The sequence below is a fragment of the Momordica charantia genome (genome assembly GCF_013281855.1).
Source record: "Momordica charantia cultivar OHB3-1 chromosome 10 unlocalized genomic scaffold, Mcharantia_2.0 BLBB01000010.1, whole genome shotgun sequence".
Lineage (NCBI taxonomy): Eukaryota > Viridiplantae > Streptophyta > Magnoliopsida > Cucurbitales > Cucurbitaceae > Momordica > Momordica charantia.
The window spans coordinates 6,896,759-6,920,175 of record NW_028275158.1 but is presented as its reverse complement, the minus strand read 5'-3'; the positions used below and the strand labels follow the sequence as shown (position 1 = coordinate 6,920,175).

The window sequence follows — 23,417 nt, the reverse complement described above, 5'->3', positions numbered from 1 at the left end:
GAGGCCTCCTCCATCCTTGTACCATCCCTATTGGTCGTCGGATCCTGGTTAGAATCCTTAGTTTGACCTCAAGGTCAAACCAAAGATTTCCTGCCTCGGTTTTTTTACATCTCTAATCTTTATAGAGGTGTAAGCTGAAATTGAAAAACCCGATAAATTGATTTGGTCCAGTTATCATTTTTGGGTTGGTCTGGTTGCATAAATTCTAAGGCGGAAAAGTTTTCAATTGGTTCGTTTTGGATATATTTTGTTGAATTTTGGAATGATGATTGATTTTGAAGATATTTTCTTTTGAGTTAGACTTATATTGTTTTGGTATATTATTTTAAGAAAGACCGATATCACTTTTTTGTGAATTTTAGAATGTTTTGGAGGATTTCCAAAATTTCAATTCATAAGAGTATATATAAATGGATGAGATATGCTTAAACGATTTATGATGTTATGTTAATTGATTTTAACATTGAAAATGTATGAAAACTTAGAAAAGAAACTAAAAAATTGTAGAACATTTAGAATGAAATTGATAAATAGTTTTTTATATTTCAAGGAAATAAAAACTTATGATATATTTACCATTCAACTTATTTTGAAATGACATATTAATGGAATTGAATTGAATTGAATTGACTTCTTTTTGGGCCAAAGTCCATGAATTGGATCTTCCCCTCCTTTTCATTTCACTTTAAGACTTAATTCTTCAATAATTTTGGAATTTTTTGGCTAGTGACTCAATTGGTAATGATTTTGCTTTCAAAATGTAAATTTATTTACTTATAATTTCTAATTTATTTAATCCCTTTTTTAAATGCTTATGAAATTCTAAAAACGCTAAAATGTTGTTTGGAGAAAAATTTGGCTGGAACATTTTGGCTACATTTGAAATTGGGGATGACAAAAAACTTTTGAAACATTTAGTTTTTTTTGACTAATTATATATTTTTCTTCTTAATTTTTGTGTTTCTTTTTAAAATTTCATGTATGCAAAGCTTCTAAAATTTTTCCAATATCAATTATTATACGTATTAAAAAAAAAAATTTCAATCATGTTTGGGTTGTCACTAAATATTGAACTTCATTGATGAAATAATGATGTAATATCAAAGCGTATTTTATTAATTGAGTGGCAATTTGAAAATTTGCTAATTTAATGAATTGGACATGCTCAGTTGTTAAATAATAATAAATTAAAAAAATCTAACAACCCTACAAACTTGACCCATAATAGTTGACTTTATTCATTAAAAATGCTTTTGTAACTAATTGCTTCATGTGATCTTATTTTTCAAATTCATACATCATTATTATTCTTTTTAGGTAATTTATACCCGACCAAAATGAAGGTTGGTGAAATTAAGTGGAGGTATATTCAAACCGGTAGATGAATACCAATTTTGAATACCAAATCTGCCTCTAAAAATAACAAAAGTCAAGATCAGCCTGAGAACGATAGAATCGATAGAGAATAAATTTCATTATTGAGAACATTATTGAGAGAATAAAATGGTATATTTACCGTAATTTATTTGGACCATACCTGAAGGATGAGGATAGGAAAAAAGATAGCCCGCCATATCTATCTAGTCCCAAAATCAGACACATACCTCAAAATTTTTCTTTTTTGAAATTATTATTGTTATTTAATTAAAGAATTATTATTATTATTATTATTATTATTATATATTTATTTATTTCAATAGTTTGTATAATTACTTATTTAAACTAGTAAGCAATATTAAACTTGACATAAATAACTTAAATATATTTATTAACATTTAAATATATATATTTTAAATTTCATAAAGAAATTAGCCAAAAAAACTACATTAATTGAAATTAAATTATGGCTAAATATACTATATGCTCTGTAATTTTTAGATTATTTTCAATGTGATCATTAATTAATTTTTTTTTTAATTTTATCTTCAATGTACTAAAAATTCTCAATTATGGTACAAAAATAGTTAAAATTGGTTGGCAAAAAGTTATATATCATTAAATTATTATTTCATTAATGTTATTTAACGTGCACATTAACAAAATTTGTTCCGACCATGAAAAAAATTCCCTCGAAATGATATGTCTAAGGTGCACCATGCGTACGTGAACCAATATGATAATAAAATAATAATTTAATTTTAATTTTTCTTATGGAATGATTTAATTGAGAATTTCTAATATATTGAGGAGGAATCAAAAATTAAAAAAAAATTAAGGACCACAATTTGACATATTCAGTGTTAAATTATTTAAAAAATAAATTCTCATCGTTATCAGCATGGTCACACCTAAACGAAAACAAATGAAATTTTAAATAACATTAGTATAATAGCGTCAAAAGCAAATAAAATAAAAATAAATTTTCTTATATAGTTTTTTAAAAAATATTATACGTAAAAAGATAAAAAATAAAAAAATGCAGTTAACGACAGCAGCAGACGGAGTAGCTAACGGGTTTTTCCCAAACATTTAGTTTTCTCTCTCTTCACAACTTTCTCTCTCCTCTCTCTTTCTCTTTCTTCTTTGTTTTGTTTCTTCGTTGTTCTTCTCCTTTCTTCCTCCATCAAAATTCTGACACATTTTCTCTGCAACTCCCACGAAAACCTTCTTTGTCCCTTTTCCCCTAAAAGTTTCTCTCCTTTTGATTCTCCTCCGATCATGCTTCGGAGCTTACTCCCTCAATCTCCCATCAATTCCGCTTCCAATTCCCCCAATAATTCCATGAAGACCAAGCGCCCCGCCGACGGGGACCCCTCCCCCGACGATCCTTCCCCCAAGAGGCTCAATCCCGGCGCCACAGTGGAAGCCGAGGCCGAGGCCGAGGCGGAGGAGGAGGAGCCGCCGGTCCTCGACGGGAGCGAGTCGACTGGCTTGAGGCTCCTGGGGCTTCTCCTGCAATGCGCCGAGTGCGTCGCCATGGATAATTTGCAGGAGGCCAACGATCTCTTGCCGGAGATCTCCGAGCTCTCTTCGCCGTTCGGGACGTCGCCGGAGCGCGTCGGCGCGTACTTCGCCCACGCGCTTCAGGCCAGAGTGATAAGCTCCTGCTTGGGAACCTACTCGCCTCTGACGATCAGAACGCTGAATCAAACTCAGTCGCAGAGAATCTTCAATGCTCTGCAATCCTACAATTCCATCAGTCCGTTGATCAAGTTCTCGCACTTCACTGCCAATCAAGCCATCTTCCAAGCCTTGGACGGCGAAGATCGAGTCCACGTTATCGATCTCGACGTAATGCAGGGCCTCCAGTGGCCCGGATTGTTCCACATCCTCGCCTCCCGCCCGAAGAAGATCCAATCTCTGCGAATCTCCGGCTTCGGATCCTCCTCCGATCTGCTCCACTCCACCGGCCGCCGCCTCGCCGATTTCGCGACCTCTCTCGGCCTCCCGTTCGAGTTCCATCCGGTGGAGGGGAAAATCGGAAACCTAATGGACCCGAACCAGCTCGAATTGAGGCCCGGCGAGGCTCTGGTAGTGCACTGGATGCACCATTGCCTCTACGACATAACAGGTAGCGATTTAGGGACGCTGAGATTGCTTTCTTCCCTAAAACCTAAACTGATCACAATCGTCGAGCAGGATCTGAGCCATGGGGGCAGTTTTCTAGGAAGATTCGTGGAGGCTCTGCATTATTACAGCGCGTTGTTCGATGCGCTCGGAGATAGCCTGGCCGTGGATAGCCTGGAGAGGCACGTGGTGGAGCAGCAGCTGTTCGGGTGCGAGATCAGGAACATCGTCGCCGTCGGCGGCCCCAAGAGAACCGGAGAAGTGAAGGTGGAGCAGTGGGGCGACGAACTCAAACGGGTCGGGTTCCGGCCCGTCTCTCTCGGGGGAAACCCAGCTGCCCAGGCGAGTTTGCTCCTCGGAATGTTCCCATGGAAAGGGTATACGCTAGTTGAGGAAAATGGGAGCCTCAAATTGGGATGGAAGGACCTCTCTCTGCTCACAGCCTCCGCCTGGCAACCCTCCGATTGAAATTTCAAACCCCAATCCAATTTCTGGATCATCGCTTATCCAATTTGGGTTGCTCATGGCGATCTGGCCAAGAATGGTGGGGATTTTTGCTGATGATCAGATCACTGTAGCACACGCCATTAATTAAAGAATTTGGACAAGAAAGTTTGTCTTACTTTCTGGAGTAGTTCGTTGGGCCTTTTCTTTTTGTTGTGGGGAAATTTCAACATTTTTGGCTAAGTAGCAAAGCAAGCAGGGCAGGCAATGGAAGAACCTGTAAGACTTCTCATCTCTGATCTCTAGTCTCTGTTCTTTCAAGAAAAATAATGTTGATGTATTATTTTAGAATAAGATATGAATTGTTATTTTGTTCTATGGGAGAGGCAAAATATATTTGTTTTCTAATGGAAATAGGGAAGGGGGATGAATAGAATATGCTTTAGTCTTACCAGCTATATTTTTTTTTCTTTCTTTTAGTTTTTGTAGGTTTGGAGGACATGTGAATAAACAAAATAGTGTTTGGCCACAAAAAAAGCTAGTTGTTTGTTTTGTTTTAAACTTTTAGTTTTCAAGTGATGAGTTATTTGAAACTTTTTTGTTTAATTTTGAAGGCCTAAGTTTTGAAAAATATTGTTTTTATTGGTTGAGTAGTTTTTTCTCTAAAAAAAAAATTGTCAATTCGACAATAATTGATATATATTTCCAATAAAGGATGGTAAGTTTAAACCTAAAAAACGTGATCTAACCTCTTTAAAAGTAAAACTTTCTCTACCACACTTTTCTAAAACAAGCACCTATATTTTGCTTTCTTTAGAGAGTATTTTTTCGAAGAAAGTTTTTATGTGTCGGAAAAGAAAAAAAATATATATATATCCACAAGTGTCGATACGGCTTACTTGTAACTAATTGTGAGGCAAACATTTTTTTTTGGAGAGAGGCAAACATTTGATTGTAAGTAAAAGTTGGGGGATTTTAATATCTTAGAGAGGTGGTTACTGAATAATTAATTCTAGGTTTACTTTGAATTTTGATTCATTTTAGTACCTCATGCACTCTCAAAATGTACATTTTTATTCATTTACTCTCAACTTTTGTTTAATGCTTATACTTTCTTCTCGTTCCTTCTTCTATTATATGAGCTCGCTCCTATTGATTAAAGGTGGATTCTCCGCTTTCTTTTAACAAATTGATAACATGGTTTGACGAAGACAAGTATTAGATAAACAGAATATTAGACACCGTACAAAATAACAAACCAACGACAAAAACTGTTGTTTTAAAAGTATAGGGACCGACGTGAGATTTAAACCATCATCACATATATATTTTTTAACTTAATAACCAACCCAAAGATGGTGTAGCAATAGGTTGTTGAAGCTCGAAACTTCCATTTGGGCATGCAAAAAAGTTACTAAATTAGCGCACATGAGATGTTTCCAAGGCATCATATTGGTTTAGTTGGAGAGAGAAAATGACAAAGAGATTCAAAAAATATATAGAGAAAATGAATAGTGCAATGATGAACTCACAGAGAGAGAGAGAAGAAACTTTGGTTTTTGAGAAAGGAAGTTTCAGAAATATTAGAAGAAGAAGAAGAAGAAGAGGTGTGTGTTCCCCAAAAGCTCAGGCACTGAAAAAGGCAAAAACACCCTCTCAGTTTCTTCTCTCTTTTCTGCAACACTAACTAACAATATAACATATAACATTTTTTTATATTATCATCACATCCCCTATACTATATCCTATGATTTTCCATCTTCTGTCCTTCTTCTCTAATATGGAAAAGAAAAGGGGGAAGCTTTTTGAGTTTCAAACCCACCAAAGAAACATCTCTCAGTTTCTACAATACAGGACACTTTATCATCATTTTGATGCTCTGTCTCTCTCTTTCTTTCTCCATAATGGGTACAAAGTCAAGAGAGGAATCATTTATTTATTGTCAAAATGGCTTAACAATTGTGTCTCCAAACACATGGCTCTTGTGTTGTTTCAATGTGTTTTTGTTCTAAAAAAAATTGTTGGTGATTGGACTTCTTCTTGAATGTGTGTTAATGTTTTAATATATAGTTTATTTGATTGTTATGTATATTTCTAGATAAAACCAAATGGAAAACAAGGTTTAGAGCTTTCACTTTTTTGGTCAAAATACTTAGCTTGAGTCTCATCGTATTAAAATGTTTGCTTGCGGTAATTGTGACGTTTTGAAAGAATCGATGGTTAATTGCAACTAACTGAAGATGGGTTTTGAATTTGCATAATTCAAACAATCAAGCTGTAGCTTTGTCTCTGGGTATGTTTTTATGCATAATAATCTTTTACCCGACTAGATTTTTGGGGTTTGTTTTTAAAAATTTATTACATACATGAAATTAATTACTAGTTTTTTAAGAAGAGAAAGATTTGAGATTTTTAATTTGTTTTAAAGAAAAACACATCTCCCTATTTAAACATTTGCTCACTTAAAGAACAAACATTTTTATTTTGTTACCAACGGTAAATCTGAGCCAAAGTTTCAAAAACTAAAAAAGTTAGTTTTCAAAAGCATTTTTTTTTTAAGATTTTGGCTAAAAATATAAATGTATTTTTAAGAAAGGAAAAACATACCATACCAAACAAATTAATTGTAAGAAAAAATAAAGCATAACTTTCAAAACAGAAAACTAAAAACAAAATAGTTATCCAACAAGGTCTAGATGATGATGTATTTAATCCAATGTACCACTTCGTTAGTCTACCATTCCGTTAGAGATTCACTCCATTTAAATTGAACGACCCCAAAAATTAAGGTATATAGAATGGAAGAAGAACCAAAATAAAACGTGTTTTGAATCACTATATCTATTTAAAATTTTGTTTCCTTGCACAAAAAAAAAAAAATTGTGGCCAATCTGATAAGGTCAAGGCAGCTATATCAAACCAAAAGGTCGTGTTATACTAAAAAAATAGTGATTTCAATGCACAATAACGACTTCAATCATTTACGATTTTTATCATAACTCAATAATATAAGACATTTATTACCATCCCAATAGTGACCGATAGTTTAGAAAAACCCATTATTCATTCTTTACGGGTCACTCCATAACATACAACTCATAAAATTAGTCTTTTAGAAAACAAACAACAAAAAGAGGTTTGAAATTAAGGAGAATCTCAAGAGATGGGAGGTAGTTTGTGAATGAAAGTAGTGGAAGAATCTTTTGGGACACAATGCAAAAACTTGTAGTCATCAATCCAACCCAAAATGAATGAAGAGTTTGGTTGAAAAACATTGAGTTAGATTGGACACATGGTGGTGGGATTGTCATACAGAGACAGTACAATACCATACCATACCATACCAAGTCTCTTTAATTTAATTGCTCTTTGTCACTTTTTATTTGCATCATTCATATGAACAACAATTCTTTCTTGGGTCACCATCACTCATATAATATGTTTTCACTCTAATTATTTTTCTAGTGGAAAACAATATCAACTTGCACTTTTCTTTTTTCTTTTGCTTTGAAGTTTTTATATGATTTTAATTTTCTCTTTATTTGTGTGTTTTTAAAATTAGAAAATTGTTTTTTTTTTGTCCTAAAAGGATGACATATTGATGGGACGGCCTTTTTAAAACTCTCTTCTTTCTTCTATTTGTCTATTAAATTTGTCTCTCTTTAACTAATTTTAACAATGATTAGTTAGTTTTAGAGGGGTGAACAGATGATTGGAAGTATAGAAGTATAAATATTTTAATATTATATTGTTAGGTTTAAAATTTTATAAAAATACAAATTTGAATTAAAATTTTATAAAAATAACATAAATTTGAAAATTTATACAATCATGTGAGACTAATTAGAAGTCACATTTGTGACTTTGTTTTGGAAAATTTTTAAAAAATAACGATACTCTTTATAAATACATATTATGTCATTTAAATAACGATAAATGTAGTAGTTGAATAAGCCAAGGTCATGCTGACATGATATTATTATTTTTTTTCTTTCTCTCTTCTCTCCACCTCTACTTTTTTTTCCTCTCACCCATTGGTCTCCTCATTTCATTTCTTTTCTTTTCTTTTTCTCGTATTACTCATACCCGCGCATCTTGCGGAGAATTTCTCAAAAAACCTCCACCCTAGCTAGCTACATTATCATTTAACATTCATTGGCCCACTATTGACAAAACTATCCGGGCATGCACTTGAGAGTCAATGTCGGGTAGGATTGCCTAGTCATGCTTCATAATTGAAAAAATGAGCAACGTAGAAATATATGTCACTTAGCCCAAAGAAAGATGATGAAAAATTATTGGTTGAAATGGGCACTAAATACCTTTGGAGAGATCTTCTTTCTATCACTCATAGGCGAGGAGAGAGAGAAAAAGAGGAAAGAAAAAATTATTTTTTGTTTAATTATTAATTGAGTTTTTGCTAAAAATTTGTAATAGAACCATTAATTAAGATCCATTTTTTGAAGTTTTGAAACTAAATTGAATTTTAGGAACCAAATGTCTAATTACAATTTTTATATACTTCTCAAATTTTCTGCAAAAGACTTGGAGCTAAAATGAAAAAAAAAAAAAGATAATATAAATATACAGAAATATGTTGATTTGGTTAGAGGTAAATTTTTGTGGGCCAAAATGGTATTACACTTTTATTTGGGTAAAAAGAACAATGAAAATTAAAAGAGAAATTTGGATACCAAAAATCATTTGTGTTTGACAAATGGTAAAATTCCTCTTTGACCAAACCCTAAAGAAAACAAAGATTGTCATTTAGGACAATTGTGTGTAAAATCACACGTGAAACCAAAAGGTAAAAGTGAAAGTGTTCCTTAAACTTCATCTTCTAATCTTTAAATTATTTTACCTTTTAATCTGCCATCCTCTCTCGAAAAATTTTGCTGCCTCACTTTTGATCAAGTTTTTACTTAATAATTCATAAGTGGAAATTGCCATAATTTTGATGTCATTGAATTAACCATATCATCATTTAAAAAGAATATATATTTGTCTTTGTTGTTTCTGTAAGAAAATGATTGAAAAAGTTGAAAAAGACATTCACTTATTGATATGGTGAATATGAGCATTATTATACAACATTTCAATAAAGAAAAATTAACCCTTCAAAAGTATATTCCCCAAAACAACATAATTATAGATAAAAAGTGGATTGAGATTGCTCATGCACAATAAAATTTGAAAAAAAATCAATTAACTGTTGTTTTCCAAAAAATATTTTAACTCGTGTACGTAGATATAATATTCACGGCTTATATATTTTGACTAAATATTAAGAAGTACTTACACCGAAAAGAAATTTTGTGAGAATGAATTTAAATTTCATGGTAGTCATCTATTTAGAATGTTAAGAATCATCTGAAGATTTTTTAACAATCTAATATTATAAATCGTAGAGTGTCGAGCCAATGTTTTTAGAACTTTTAAAACACTTTTAAGCTAGGTAATACATCCTCATGAAAGTTTTAAAAAATACTTTTAACTTAAGTAGTTAAAAAGCACTTTCTTTCTTTTTCTTTTACCTTTTTACTTTTTGAAAATTATTTCAAAGTCACACTTAATCAAAAGGGGCTTAGCATATGCTAAAACATTCATCCAACATATACTAAAGAGGTGTTTGGTTCACAACTTTTGTATAACCTAAAGTTAAAGAAGTTAGCTCATGTTTCGATATATTTTCTATAACATATTTCTTTACAAATTCCAAACAGATTGCACTAAATTCCAACTTATTAAAACTGTAAGGAACAATACTCCCCGCGAACAGTATGGATAAAATTCTAAACGATTCCATTATAATGACTTCTAAAATGCATTACAAAAAGGAAAATTACGTACATGATCTGCAACTTCTGAGCATACAAGATAAAATACACACTTGAAAACTAGACGTATCATCAACAACTGTATTGGCTTTTACACATGCTGGCTTTGGGATAGAAAATAAAACGAATTCCCTAAAACTCATAAGAAATTTGAAAGAAACAAAGCTTCCAAATAGGATGCTTTTTCTAGCTACTGGGGGGAAGAAAAATAGGAAGGAAAACAAGGGGAAAAGATTGAAAAAAAGATGGAAAAAAAAAGAGAAAATCGAAAACCACAGATATCTAATACCTTTTCCCCAGATATATACCAATTATCACAGAGACAAGAGCTACTCCCAAAACAATCTTCAAAGAGGAGATTGAAGAAACCTCAGCAGTTTGAGTATGTGTTTCGGAAGAAGATGGTGGAGATCTAGATGTAGGTGTTGTTGTTGCCTCATCTTTGTTCTTCTTATGCTTCCTTTTTGTTGGAGCTGAAAAGCTTAATCCAATATCTCTGGATTTGATTTCGACTCCGTCCTTCGCCTCGGTAGAACTACCTCCATCAGCCTGCAACATGGTTCAAATTGAACTAAAAATAAGCGGCTGCAAGTTTTGTAACGAAATGTTGTAAAGAATTCGAGCATGGGAATCCTTATAGTTCATGTAGCTTCATAAATTCAACGTTGTGTATAATGAATAATAATGCAAGATGGTTAGAAAACTGCAGAGGATTCTTAAAGATTGTACATGAGTAGAAAGAAACCTTTTCTATTGACTTGGCCTCAGCCAGGCTGAGTTTCTGCTGGAGGTCCTTGAGTTGTGTTTCTAGAGCAAGAATTTCTTTGCCCTTCTCTTCCAGATCTTGAAGAGACCGCTTAAGTGAATCCTCTCGTTCGAACTCTTTTTGAGAATCTTTCTCTTTCTGTTGAAGACAGCGTCCTAAGAAATTAAACTAAATTGTTGATACAAACCAAGCAGTTCAACTTGATTGTAACAGCACGTGTTTGAAAATACAGAGGACTTTATTTTTCGGAGTTAAAAAAAAGATGGTGCCTTCCTTACCTGTTCAGCAATCTCCGTCTTAGCCACCTGCAAATCTTTCTGAAGTTGTTGCACTTGTTCATTTAGTTGATCTCTATCTTGGATTTTTTGTCCATAATCTTCCAATTTGGAAATCAATTCTGTTTCTTTTCCAGCCGCTGTCGCCCGAACACTTTCAACCTAAACATCATTCGCATTCAACACATACAATCATTAAAAGTTTGGCATGGTAATTAAGAGTGGAGAGCTAATGAGGGAACTCTTCACTCTTATTTCTAGCAATAATCACACTTGATATACCTCATCTTTCCGTTGAGCTTCGGATTTACTCAGCTCTTCTTCAAGTTCTTTTAGGCGAATTTTTAGACCGTTATTCTCAGCAATCTCTGCCTTGAGACTTTCAATTTCAGATCTCAATGCATCTTCAAGTTTGCTCTGTTCTTTCAATTTTCCTTCCAGCTGTAATATCTCTGACTGAAATTCATTTTTGGTCTTCTGGTATGTTTCATTGAGCACGTTGTTGTCTTCCATAATTGAAGCAATCTGTAAACGTGAGAAAGTTAGTTCCATTATATGATAATAAAATTTTAATTGATAGCACCACTTAATTGAAAACTAAACTTTTCTGCAAACCTGAGACTGTAGCCTCTGTTCTTCAGAAACCACCTGCGATTTCAACTTATGTACAGTCTTCTCTGCGGTCTGAAGCCGTTCTGAAGTTTCATCCCTTTCGGCATTTGCAGCAGATAACTTGGTTTGGAGATCACTCAAACTAGATTCATGTGAGGCTAATTCCTGAGCAAGTTTCAAATTTGCTTCATTTAACCCTGCATTCTCCTTTTCAGCATTAACTGCCTTGGTTTGCAGATCCTCTAATATGCTTTCTAGATCCTTCACTTTCAAAATACTCTCTCCGAGCTGAGTCTTATGAGCTTCAGCATCAGTAGAAGCTTCCAGAGCCTTTGCTTCAACCAATTTTATCTCACCCTCTGCTGTCTGAAGCCGTTCAGCAGTTGCATCCCTTTCAACGTTTGCGGCGGATAACTTGGCCTGAAGATCGCTCAAACTAGATTCATATGAGGCTAATTCCTGAGTAAGCCTCAACTTCACTTCATTTAACCCTGCATTCTCCTTTTCAGCATCAATTGTCTTGGTTTGCAACTCTCCTACCAAGCTTTCTAAATGCGTTACTTTCAAAAGAGTCTCTTCGAGTTGACTCTTACGAGCTTCAGCGTCTGTAGAAGCGTCCAGAGCCTTCGCTTCCATCAATTTTATCTGGTCCTCTGCTGCCTTTAGTTTCTCACTCAAGCCCTTAGCCTCTGAATCTTTCTGGTCGAACTTTTGAATGGCTTCCTGCAATTTCAGATCTATCTCCACTTGACGGGCTTCAGTTACAGACTGGAACTCGATGGCTCTTGAGTGCTTTTCGGTTAATTCAGCAATAGAACTCTTATGAGAAGCCAGCTCCTGATGAGCAGTTTCCTTTTCAGAAAGAGTAGAGCTCAATAACTCCTGAAGTTCATTAACCTTGCTTTTGAGTTGAATGTTTGTATCTACTAATAGTTCATTCTCTGAAGAAATCTGAGAAACTTTGTTTTCAACTTCCGAAATATATTTTTGGAGTTCACCATTTGTACCCTCCAAAGAAGTTAATTTTGTCAAAGTCTGATCCAATTCTTCCTTTAAAGCTGCAGATCTCCCATTGGATTCAGATATCTGATCCTCATAAGCTTTTATTTGTTCTTCAAGAACTTTAATTTTCTCCAACAGAGAGTTCGCTTCAGATTCTTTGTCAGTGAACTTTCCTACTGCTTCTAGTATTTTAGTTTCTGAATCCTTAGCTAATGACTCATGTAACGACTGAAGTTCTGAGTTTCTTGCAGTAGCTTGCTCAATTATTCTTACTTGGTGTTCAAGTTTCTCCTCTGCAGATTTCAGCTTTTCCAATACCTCAGTCTCTCTGATACCAGTAGCCTGGAGATCGCTCTCGATGCTTTCAAGTTTCTTCTGAGTGATGTTCAGATCGTTCCTTATAACTTCCACCAAATTTTCTGATTCAGCCAGCTGACCGTTGGATAAGTTCAATGCATCTTCCAATTTTTTCTTCTCTTCTGTTACCATATCCAGCGATTCAACTAATTCCTTTTCCTTTCCATTGGCAACATGCAACGCAGTTTCAAGGTTTTCTACCTTTTCTTCATATGCCTTGATTTGAGATGCCAGGACAGCTACCTGGTCAAAATTTTTCTTGGTTTCTGCTTCAGCATCCCCGCATTTCTTTTCTAGAGTACTTATTTGTTCTTCGAGTTCTTGAATTCTGTACTTTTCTGCTTCAAGCAACAACTCCAACTCACTCGCCCTTTTATCTGAAACTTCAATTTTGTTATGAGATGTCTGGATCAGTTCTTCAAGTTCAAGGCCACGTTGATGATTCATGTTTGCTCGTTCCTCATGTTCAGAACATTTCCCAATTGTGGTTTTCAATTCCTTCTCAAGCTCTTGATGCTGCAACGTTGACTGCTGTATTGCAGATTCCAGTTGCAATACCTTATCCTGATATTCCTGCTTTTGCTCATTCAGCTGCTTCTTTTCTTGCTCAACATCTATCAACGTAGTACTCAGTTCTTTAATTTTCTCAGATAATTCATTCACTTCCCTCTCAGCATCACTGTTTTTCAATTGTAACAAATTGAGCTGTTGTTCAAGCTCCACATTCTTTTGTTCTGCTGCTATAAACCGAGTCTCAAGTTCTCTTAATTGTGATTTTGCATCTTCCGCTGTAGCAGTTGAAGCTTGGACAATTTCCTCAAGTTCAAGATTCTTCTGAGTGGCAGTTTCAGCCACAACTCCAGTTTCATTATGGAGATCCTCCAAACTCTTCAACTTCTGTTCCAGCTCCTTATTGTTGGACAGAGCTTGAGACAAAAGAGAATCAGCTTTTCCAAAATTCTCATCTGAAAGCTTCAGTTTTTCCTCAAGATCGTTGCATAAATCTTTCAATTGTTTTGCATTGCTAGAGAGATCTGCTACAGTCACTTCAAGCTCTTCTTTATTTTTGATAGCTGCAGCAAGTTCCTTTTGAATAGTCGAGACTTGTGCCTCCTGAGCTTTGAAAGCAGACTCCGCAGATTCTTTTTGGTTGATCTCTTCCTGGAGCTTCAATCTGATTTCTTCCAATTCAGAATCCTTTACACGAAGATCCTCTTTTGTTGAAGCAAACTGGTTTTCAACGGCTGAAATATCTTCCTTGATCTTAGACTCTGAAGCCTTTCGGACATCCAGATCCTGAGTCAGTTCTTCAACTAAAGCTTCCTTCGAAGAAAGTTTCTTCTCCAATTCAAGCACTTGAGATTTGGAAAGCGATAGATCACCCTGGACTGCCGAAAGCTCAGTTGACGTAGTTCTAAGTGCTTCTTCCACCTTTTGGCTTTCGGCGATCTTGTCATTTAAGTCCTTGATTTTTTCTTGCAGGGAAGAGATTTGATCTTCCCTTTCCTTTGCACTCAGTTTTTCTGATTCAAGAAGCCTCTCAAACTCCAATGCTTTCTTTGACTCAGATTCAGCATTCAAGCCACTTTGTTTATGAAGTTCTTCAAATTTCAGTGCTTCATCTCCAGAGATCTTCAGTTTTTGTTCCAACTCCTGAATCTGCTTCCGCGAATTCTCAAAATCATGGCTCAAACTATCAAATGCTTCTTTCACCGCTATCAATTCCTTGTTTTTAGCTTCTTGAGCTTGCAATGCCTGTTGCAAACTGCTGACCTGCGAACTGTATTTCTCTTCAGATTCAACGATCTGCTCTTTCGATTTCTTATGGTTGAGTTCAACCTCTTCGTACTTCTTTTCACTTTCCTCAAGCTTCTGATTTGTGAGTGATACCTCACTCTGCAGCTTTGAATTCTCAGACTCTAAATTCTTCAAACTCCCAGCTAATCTCTCAATTTCAAGCTCAAGATCTCTCGACTTCTCTTGGGCCTCCAGTAATTCTCTGCTTGAATTGCTTGAACTTCTTTCAACAATAGTTGGTTTATCCTCCTCTGCGGCTGCTGTTTTGGCTGGATGAGGAGTATCCTTCGCCTCCAGAGGCTCCTTTTCTACTTTTATGAACTCCCCATCCAGAGCATTTTCCTCCTCTTCATTCTTACCTTCTTTGCCAACTTGAGTTACATCCCCATTAGTTACCTGTTACAAGATAACTTTAAGAATTAATAACTGTCATTTTTGTATCATAGTTAGTGGACCTAATAATTGTATTCATCCAAGCAGCTCCAACACCAGATGGCATGCTATGCTTTGGATAGAAAAGAAAAACAAAACTAAAGGAATTCGTTTGCCCTCTCTCCAATTAGGCGATGTTTTAAACCACGCCAGATAGAGAACCATTTCAAAATAATAGATATACACTTTGTCAAATAACTTGATCACGATAGGAACGCAAAGATATTCTTCAAGTGTCAGTTATACGAGATATTCATAAAAAATACATGAAAAACTAAATGGAGATATAGATATCTGAACGTGGAGACTCCAGTCTCTAGCATTTGTTCAATACAATATGAAAGTGAACATGCTTATAAATGAAGAAGTGCATCCTATGAGCTTATATATATCTTGATAAATTCTTTATTCTGCTTCAGTCAACAAGTTCAAACCAAAATGGAAGCTATTAAAATAACACAAGTGAAGGCATGCCTGACCTTATCACCAACGACATCATTTCCAGAATCCTCAACCACCTTCGTAACTGGGGCTTCCGAACTCTGAGGTGCGACCTCCATAGATGGCACTATTCAACTTTACCTGCAACATAAATTTAAACAACCATAAAAAAAAAAAAAGGTCAATTAGTCACCAGATAACTAGGAGAAAAATTGTGCTTATACGCACTTTCTTTCAGTTATATCCTGCACTTCTGAGCAGGCCCTATGCCCAGTTCTCCAAAAAACTCTCTATAATCAAGTACTCTGATTTATTTCAACTCGTATTGGAATAAGAAAACCCATCAATCAGTACTTCCAGAAACAAGGGATTTGAAAGCCTTGTTCTAATGGTTGTTACCCAGTACCAGCCTTGTGAAGATCCAACATAGCCCTCTGAATTTTCCAGTATACAAGAACTAAGATACCTCGAAAGCTAGATTGAAAGGATTGTACAAAGTTAGACATGAAACGAAGATGGTGCGTCCGGCAAAAACCAAAGAAGTACTACCTATACCACCACTAAAAATGCTCTTTCTGCATTTCTCTCTCTTAAAATTTTAATGGTGATGAAAATCAGTCAAACACTAAGTATGGTTCAAACCAAAAACTCACACTTTTCCTCAATCTATAGGATTCATCAACACCTTCACCAGCACGCCCAACTCCCACTTAGTTTTACTGGTCAACTCTCTCTCTTTCTCTTCTTGTTCGATTCGGCTGGGACAAAATTTAAAAGGAGAGGATGAAGGTGACAAAACTGGCACTTCCCTCGGAACTTGATTCCACAATATTGGATTAGAATTTAGATCCATCGAATTTATCTTGAAATTTATAAACTAATTTATTTAAAGATATAAAATGTAACCAACACAGCTAGATCTCTGTTCTTTCTCTACATTTTCTAATAATTCATTTTTTGATCGCGGCGCTACGTGGCAGGTTTCTTGAACATGCAAATTAGCGACAAAAAGTACTACACTAATTCAAATATTACTTTACCTTGTTCTTTTAGCATGTCTCTTTGCACTGTTTGCATTGGATTCTTAATTAGAATGGATGCAAAAGTTGGTCATATTTTAAAGAAGAGATTGAGTATGATTCTAGTAAAGAGAAAGTGGGTTCTGAAATTTCAGCCTTAATTGATTATAATTGGACCGTTGTCACTTACTAGGCGGCTGAAATTTAAAACCTCATCACTAATTTATGTTTCTGTGTCTATCCAATAATTATTATGAATACTATAACTGATGCGATCATTATTACAGGTTATATCATCTCCTCCAACTAATATTCTAAGTTATTTTCTAATTGTCATTTTAAGAAAAGAAGTCCTACTCCTTGTAGGCTACGTATTTTCTATAATTAAAAAAAAAAGAACTATCGACTAAAATTGCGCATTTCTCTTTTCAGTATTTCTTTAAGAAACAACTACTACCTACAAAAGAAACCTACTTTCAAAAAACAAAATAATGATAACAATAAATTCAAATTCATGTAGTTTGCCACTTTTATTATTTTAACTTGTGTAGTTCCATTCGCCTCAGTTTTAATTCCTATACTATATAAATATAACAATTTAATCTATTTTTTTTACGAGAAAATAATTGTACTTACGAAACTAATTGTTATTTTGTCAAGAAACTATATATTCGAATTGATATTTAATCTAATATTATTATATCCATGTTAATAAATAAAATTAATATGACATGATGTAGAACATAATATAATACTATCTCAACTTTCCACATACATGCAATCATAACAAGTACCTAAATAACGAGACAAAAGGATGATATCAAATTTATAAACACATTTCTTTAGTTTACAAAAATAACAAAACTTTAAAAAGGAAACTCATATTTATCCTCTTACCTAGTTACCTATCATATTTTCCCCCACAATATATTATTTTATTATGTCACTTATTAAATATTTTGTAAAACTTTATAGTCTTATCACCAAAAAGCAAAGAAACAGGACATGCTTCGCACTAAGGTCATCAATGAGAGGAAAAACGTGTGTAGACTAGATGCCAATACATGCAAAGCAACAAAGAAGGGGATCAAATTTTCTTTTTTCATTTTTTTAAAGTTATTAAAAGATTCTAGAACCATTCAACAACTAAGCCATTTAATAAATAAATAAATAAACTAAGACTCACAGTATTTATGTTTTTAGGAGCAATATAAATTATAAAACAAAAATAATTTCCAACCTAGCAGTTGGGCCCCAGACGCATTGTTTTTTGTGCAAAACAAGCTTTCAATTAAAGTTGAAGCTGAGTCAGGACCGTTTGTTGCGGATGGGCCCATTAGATTTGCCAGGCAAACCCAGACGAGGCGCGTTATCTTCAGAATTTTACCACAAATATCGGAATAAACCTATGTATAGTAGATCAGATCACAGGGTTGGAAATGTACATTTGTTTTGTAGAGTGGGTGGTCCCCACCACGACGACAGCCTATAGCCGGTTTGCCGGTTGCCGATAGGCGATAGGCACCAGCCGCACACTACCAGTTTGGACAGCTCAATCAACGCCGTCCAAATCATTCACCTTTTTTTTTTAATTTTTTTCCTTATTTTTCCCATTCTTTTTATAATTCTCCCCCAAAATTACGACTCGGTCCTTGGCTACTTTGTAAAATTACGTACTTTACAGAAGGGTAAGCATGGCATTTCGGTATTCGAGAGGGGAAAAAAGGCGAGGGCTTTGTCAAATGATCGAGCATAATGGCATCTTTTATTTACTGATTCCACCATTTCTTTACTGGCTGTAAAATTTTATCCAACCTTCTTTTTTTTTCCCTCTTTCCAGTTAGTTTAATTTAATTAAATAATATTTCACCATTCAATTCGATATTCAGCAAGGAATATTGGGGGAAATTTTGAAATTACATTTATCTGACGTGGTAAATCCACGTCATCTTCTAAGTATTTTAATTAGATGCCACGTGCATATGCCAGCAATTTAATTTAAATTCTTCTAATGTTTTAGCTTCTACCTAAACTTTTTTATATGCAGTAGTAGATCATACAGTGAAAGCAGCCAAAAAGAAGGTGTGGACTGTGGAGGGACGGAATTGGGCGAATAAACTCATAGTTTCTGGACTTTTCATCTTTAGAGATCTAAAAATGGAGATGGAATATTTCACGATAAAACTACTAAAATATAATTAAAAAATCAAATCAGCTGTTTAGGAGGAATGATTCTCTTTACGTCACTGAATTTTTCGTAACAAAGAATCGGCAAATATAATCCTAGTCCTTAGATCAAAGGTCAAATCGATGATTTGGTGAAGAGTAAAGGCAAAAAGAAAATCTCATGATCTGAAATTCTAACTTGTTACTTAAGAAAGGAATGAATAATCTGACGCTGAATTCATCGGCATAAATAGGTTGACTTAACAGTTAAACACACCGAGACGACGATACTGCAATAATTTTCCATTCAGCAAATTAGGGAATTCAAAGAGAAATGAAGCACGAACACAGAGTGATCAGAAGAAACCACGAGTCGCAGTATTATTGAATGCGAGATTGAAAATGAGATCCAATCGCCGTAAAAATCAGAAAATAAGTGGAGAATGACAGAGAATATGAAGAACATCGACGAGATGCGCCCGGTTCAACATCAATCAATCGACTAATACGGAGATCAAGTGCAAAGAATATAGCAGAATAAAATCGGATTCAACAAAACGACTCTAATGATAAAATTAAATAAATAAATAAACGATCGAGACTGAATTAGCAGTTGCAGAAAACAGTGTTGGACAGCCAGCAGAAGTCAAGCAAGATAACAGATAGAGAGAGAAAGAGAGAGAGAGAGAGAATTGAAATCACCTGAAATTTTTGTTCGGCGGTAGCGTTTTCAATACGTTTTCTGCGGTTTCTGACGCCGTGGAAAATGGGGGGACGGCGGAGATGCCGATCAAGGAGGGTGGTTAGAGAGAGAGAGAGAGGAGATTCTTCTGTAAATGAGTTTTTTTGAATGTCTACTTGAATTGTTAATATAAATATAAATATATTTTTATTATTGATGTGGGACCCATCTGGTGGGGTCCACAACAGCAATGAGGACGGAGAATAGCCATAGGTCCAATTACAGCAGCCGCGTTGGATATTTCATCCGCATCTGCCCTTAAATTTTAGTTATATTACCAACCGTACCATGCACCTATCGCACTAATTTTATTTTTAGGTTAATTACACTTTTAACCCTTGTACTTGTAATCTTCTTTTTATTTTAGTTTAGTAAGAAAAAAAAAGAATGTGGATCTCTATTTTATACCGTTCAACTATAAGAACTTCAAAATTAAACGTGCTTGGTTTAGAACAATTTGCATGTAAGTGAGGACGAAGCATGAGTGACTTTGGAAAAATCCAAAATAAAATCCAAAATTACTTTTAAGTATTTTTGGATTAATTACTTGGAGGTGATTTTGATCCAATAATATTTAGTCACAAAAATTAATAGGAAATTAGTTTTTAAAAAAGGGTGTTGTTTTAAATTTCAAATATGTCTTTCTATTTCATCCCATTTTTACCTTAAATTTTTTGAAATCTTATTTTTTCCTTTATGAATTTTTGTCACTCTCAAATTTTATTTATCAATTTGGTTTGTTATCTCTGAATTTTTTTTCTCTAAAATTTTCAAGGTCTCTCATTTGTAGAAAGTCCATGTTTCTTTTTAAGTTTATTTATTTGTCTTTGATTCTATTTATTTGTCTTTGATTCTGCAAAATTATTGAGATTGATTATTTAGTTACATATATCATATTTTTTTTCATCATCATTACTTAATAAATGACGTTAAATAAATTTTCAAATACGTGTTATTAATTTGGTAATTTTAAAATCATTTTTGAAATCAAATATTAATCATTCAAAATCTTTTTTTAGTACAATAATGTGTGGGGTGAGACATCGAAATCACAATTTTTTAATTGAATATATATGCCAATTATTATAGCTGAACTATGTTCGTTTGGCTTCAAAAATCATTTTTAATTATATGTAAATTACTTGAAAAAATAAATGCCAAAATGATTATATAAAAACCACTCTAATCACTTGTTTTCCAAAATTATTCCATCAGTGTGTTTTTATTACATTTAAATTTGAGTTGATTTGAAATAAATTGTGTAATTTTTGTAAAGTTTCAAATTTTATGCGATATGTAAAGATATATATAATATATATATATATATATATATATATATATATATATATATATATATACTATTTATGTAAGTGCCTTTTTCTTTTATTAGATGTACAATTTTATATATGTAGGGAATCATGATAACATTAAAAAAAAAAAAACCTTTGAAAAGAATTTTATGACTTTATAGGGACAACTCAACTAACCAAAAATAATCTATCTGGAGTTATGATCCCCACCTAAACTAATGTTGCCAAAAATAAAAGTTTAAATAAAGAGAGAGAGAGAGAAAAAAAAAACAGAGAGAGTTGGGAGTTATAACTCATGGAGACAATTTTTAGCTAAGGTAGGGACTATTTAAGTCGAAAGAAATAATTATATTGAAAAAAATCGTTTAGGGTATGTTTGATAGAAATTTGAAAATAATGTATTCGTAAAATTATATAATTGTACTTTATTGTTTTAAGTTCATTTTTTAGTAAATGTTTGGCAGAGAAATTAGATTTCAATTTAAAAATTGTTCAGAGTATTATAAATAATAAGAATAATGGTAGTAGTTAAATCAAAAATACTATTAATTAATTTATTTACCGAGGTTATAAATTATGTATGATAATTATTTTCAATATTATATAATTTATAATATATTGACCTAGGTTACTTTTAACGAAAATAAATGAGTTTATAATATACATGATTTTTCTAGGAGTCAGAGTACCTTCTAGTAACAATGAACCAGTGTCAGTGTTGAATTTTTTTTTCCTGATTGTAACGAATACTGAAATAACTTTTGTTCTCCTTAGTGCTGACCAAGATGTCATCACGTGGGTGATACGTTGTTTCCGGTCAAGCAAGTTACAATTGTTACAAAGGTTCATCAATCTCCTTAAATCATTTGAACATGAACGTGTATTACGAATATTATCAAAGTTTTATACTTTTTTCAGTATAATCTAACACTTAAAATTTTCAAATTTAAAATTTAAAATTTGAAAATACAATAAATAAATAAATATATATATATATATATATTATTTTCAAAATCTCTACCATTGGATCAAATGGTTTTTAAAAGCAGATCTAGCAATCATATATATTCATTTAATCCACTTAAAACAAGAAATAGAATCCTAATTGCATATCGAACATCTGTTTAAATACTATTTTAGTTTGCGTACTTTTCAGCTTTAGTCTTTATTATCTTTACATTTTTCAGAACGTCTACTTTAACCATTGTACTTTCTACTTTCCCTACAAGAAAATGGACTTTCAACGACAAATATTTATTGGTGAAAAAAAAGGGCTCTAAATATGGAGTTTTACTGACGCCTTTTTAAAATGTTACTAACTGTGACTTTCAACGAAACATTATAAAACACCTGTCATTGAAAGTCTAACTAACATTCCATCCCTTAAGAACTTTTGTTTTGTTCTTTATACTTGGACAAAACAACCATATTGATTTTATTTGCAAAATTCTAACACAAATTTTATATATAACAAAAAATTCTTTAAAAATTATAAGAAGAAAATAGAAAATAGAAGGGTCAAAATGGTCTTTTTGCTACCAAAATAAACATGCTAAAAGCATAAAGTTCAAAATAGACAAAATTTTTATATATATACCGAAATGAAAAATTAACTATGGAGAACAGAATGAATAAAAAAAAAATGTTAGAAATAAAATAGAATTTAAAGCTAAAATTTAAGAGAAATAATTTTAAAAAATGATTCCATGTGTGCTTTCATTTTTATTTTGTATTCTTTTATTCTTTGTCTCTTTCTTGGATTAACTTAATAATCACGTGGAGTAGATATTTAAAAAATTATTGTATATTTGATCTAATTTCTAAATATTATTGATTATTAGTTAACATTTTAGTAGAACATATAGGATGTATCTTAGCCCACTGTCTTTTAATCTATAATACAAATCTAATCTTTATGGATGACTCAGTGATTCAAAGGAGCTACGGTTAATTAAGAGGGAATGTATTAGTAATTCTTTTGTATTTTCGGATACCAAATTTATTTGTTTTCAAAAACTATTTATAGATTATGTGATTCATCAGTGAAAATTCTAAAAAGAATACTTCTATATTTGTATAATTACATTAAAAAAGATAAAAACTTTGATAAATATATTATATGATATATAATGTTATAAACTCATTTCATTTTCGTTAAAACTAAAAAAATTAAAATATAATATATTATAAAAATATATAATATTGTAGAATAATAATTCTACAAAATTTAAAATATATATGTTAATAAATTAATTGATATTAGTAAATATTTAGTTGGCAACTACAACTAGTATACAAATATACCACTAAATACATTGAACAATTTTTTAAATTGAGATTTAATTTTCAAATCTACTATCAAATACATCTCTCAAAATACTGAAAAGTTTTCACCTATTTTCGTTGAATCCCTAGTTTTCATATTTGATCACCAACCAAACACAACCTTAGATACTTATTACGTATTAGACAAACGTTAAAAACTTAGAGGCCAAACTTGTAATTTAACTCAACAATAAAATATAAAGTAAGTGTTTTTGGTTGTTTGAAATTAAAGAGAGGAAGGAGGTCAGAATGGTCAATTTGGGTTTTGGTCTCAAAGTGGCGGCGACAATGCGACCGACCAAACCGCCCATTGTATGTATGCAAACATGACGACTCTGTCCTCTTTCTCCCCCGACCCGATATTGACGTCTGCAATTTTCCTTTT

General features: G+C 33.1%; 2 protein-coding genes across 3 annotated transcripts; one reads left to right on the top strand and one right to left on the bottom strand.

The window, feature by feature from the left end:
• Positions 1 to 2,426: 2,426 nt before the first annotated feature.
• On the top strand, positions 2,427 to 4,402 carry LOC148208463 (GRAS family transcription factor). The gene has a single exon (XM_088119080.1). It carries the CDS (start codon positions 2,659 to 2,661, stop codon positions 3,973 to 3,975), a length of 1,317 nt encoding a protein of 438 aa, XP_087975206.1. The 5' UTR covers positions 2,427 to 2,658; the 3' UTR covers positions 3,976 to 4,402.
• Positions 4,403 to 9,732: 5,330 nt separating this feature from the next.
• Positions 9,733 to 19,509, bottom strand: LOC111008282 (early endosome antigen). Of its 2 annotated transcripts, none has more exons than XM_022280929.2 (7): positions 19,358 to 19,509; positions 15,509 to 15,611; positions 11,445 to 14,993; positions 11,112 to 11,354; positions 10,833 to 10,991; positions 10,534 to 10,692; positions 9,733 to 10,337 (listed from the first exon to the last, which is right to left on the bottom strand). In XM_022280929.2, exons 2-7 carry the CDS (start codon positions 15,587 to 15,589, stop codon positions 10,071 to 10,073), a joined length of 4,458 nt encoding a protein of 1,485 aa, XP_022136621.1. In that variant the 5' UTR covers positions 15,590 to 15,611; positions 19,358 to 19,509; the 3' UTR covers positions 9,733 to 10,070. The 2 variants fall into 2 exon arrangements, 1 of the variants encoding a protein (XP_022136621.1); XR_002601092.2 differs by having other exon boundaries at positions 10,178 to 10,337; positions 10,534 to 10,709.
• Between the last annotated feature and the right edge of the window lie 3,908 nt (positions 19,510 to 23,417).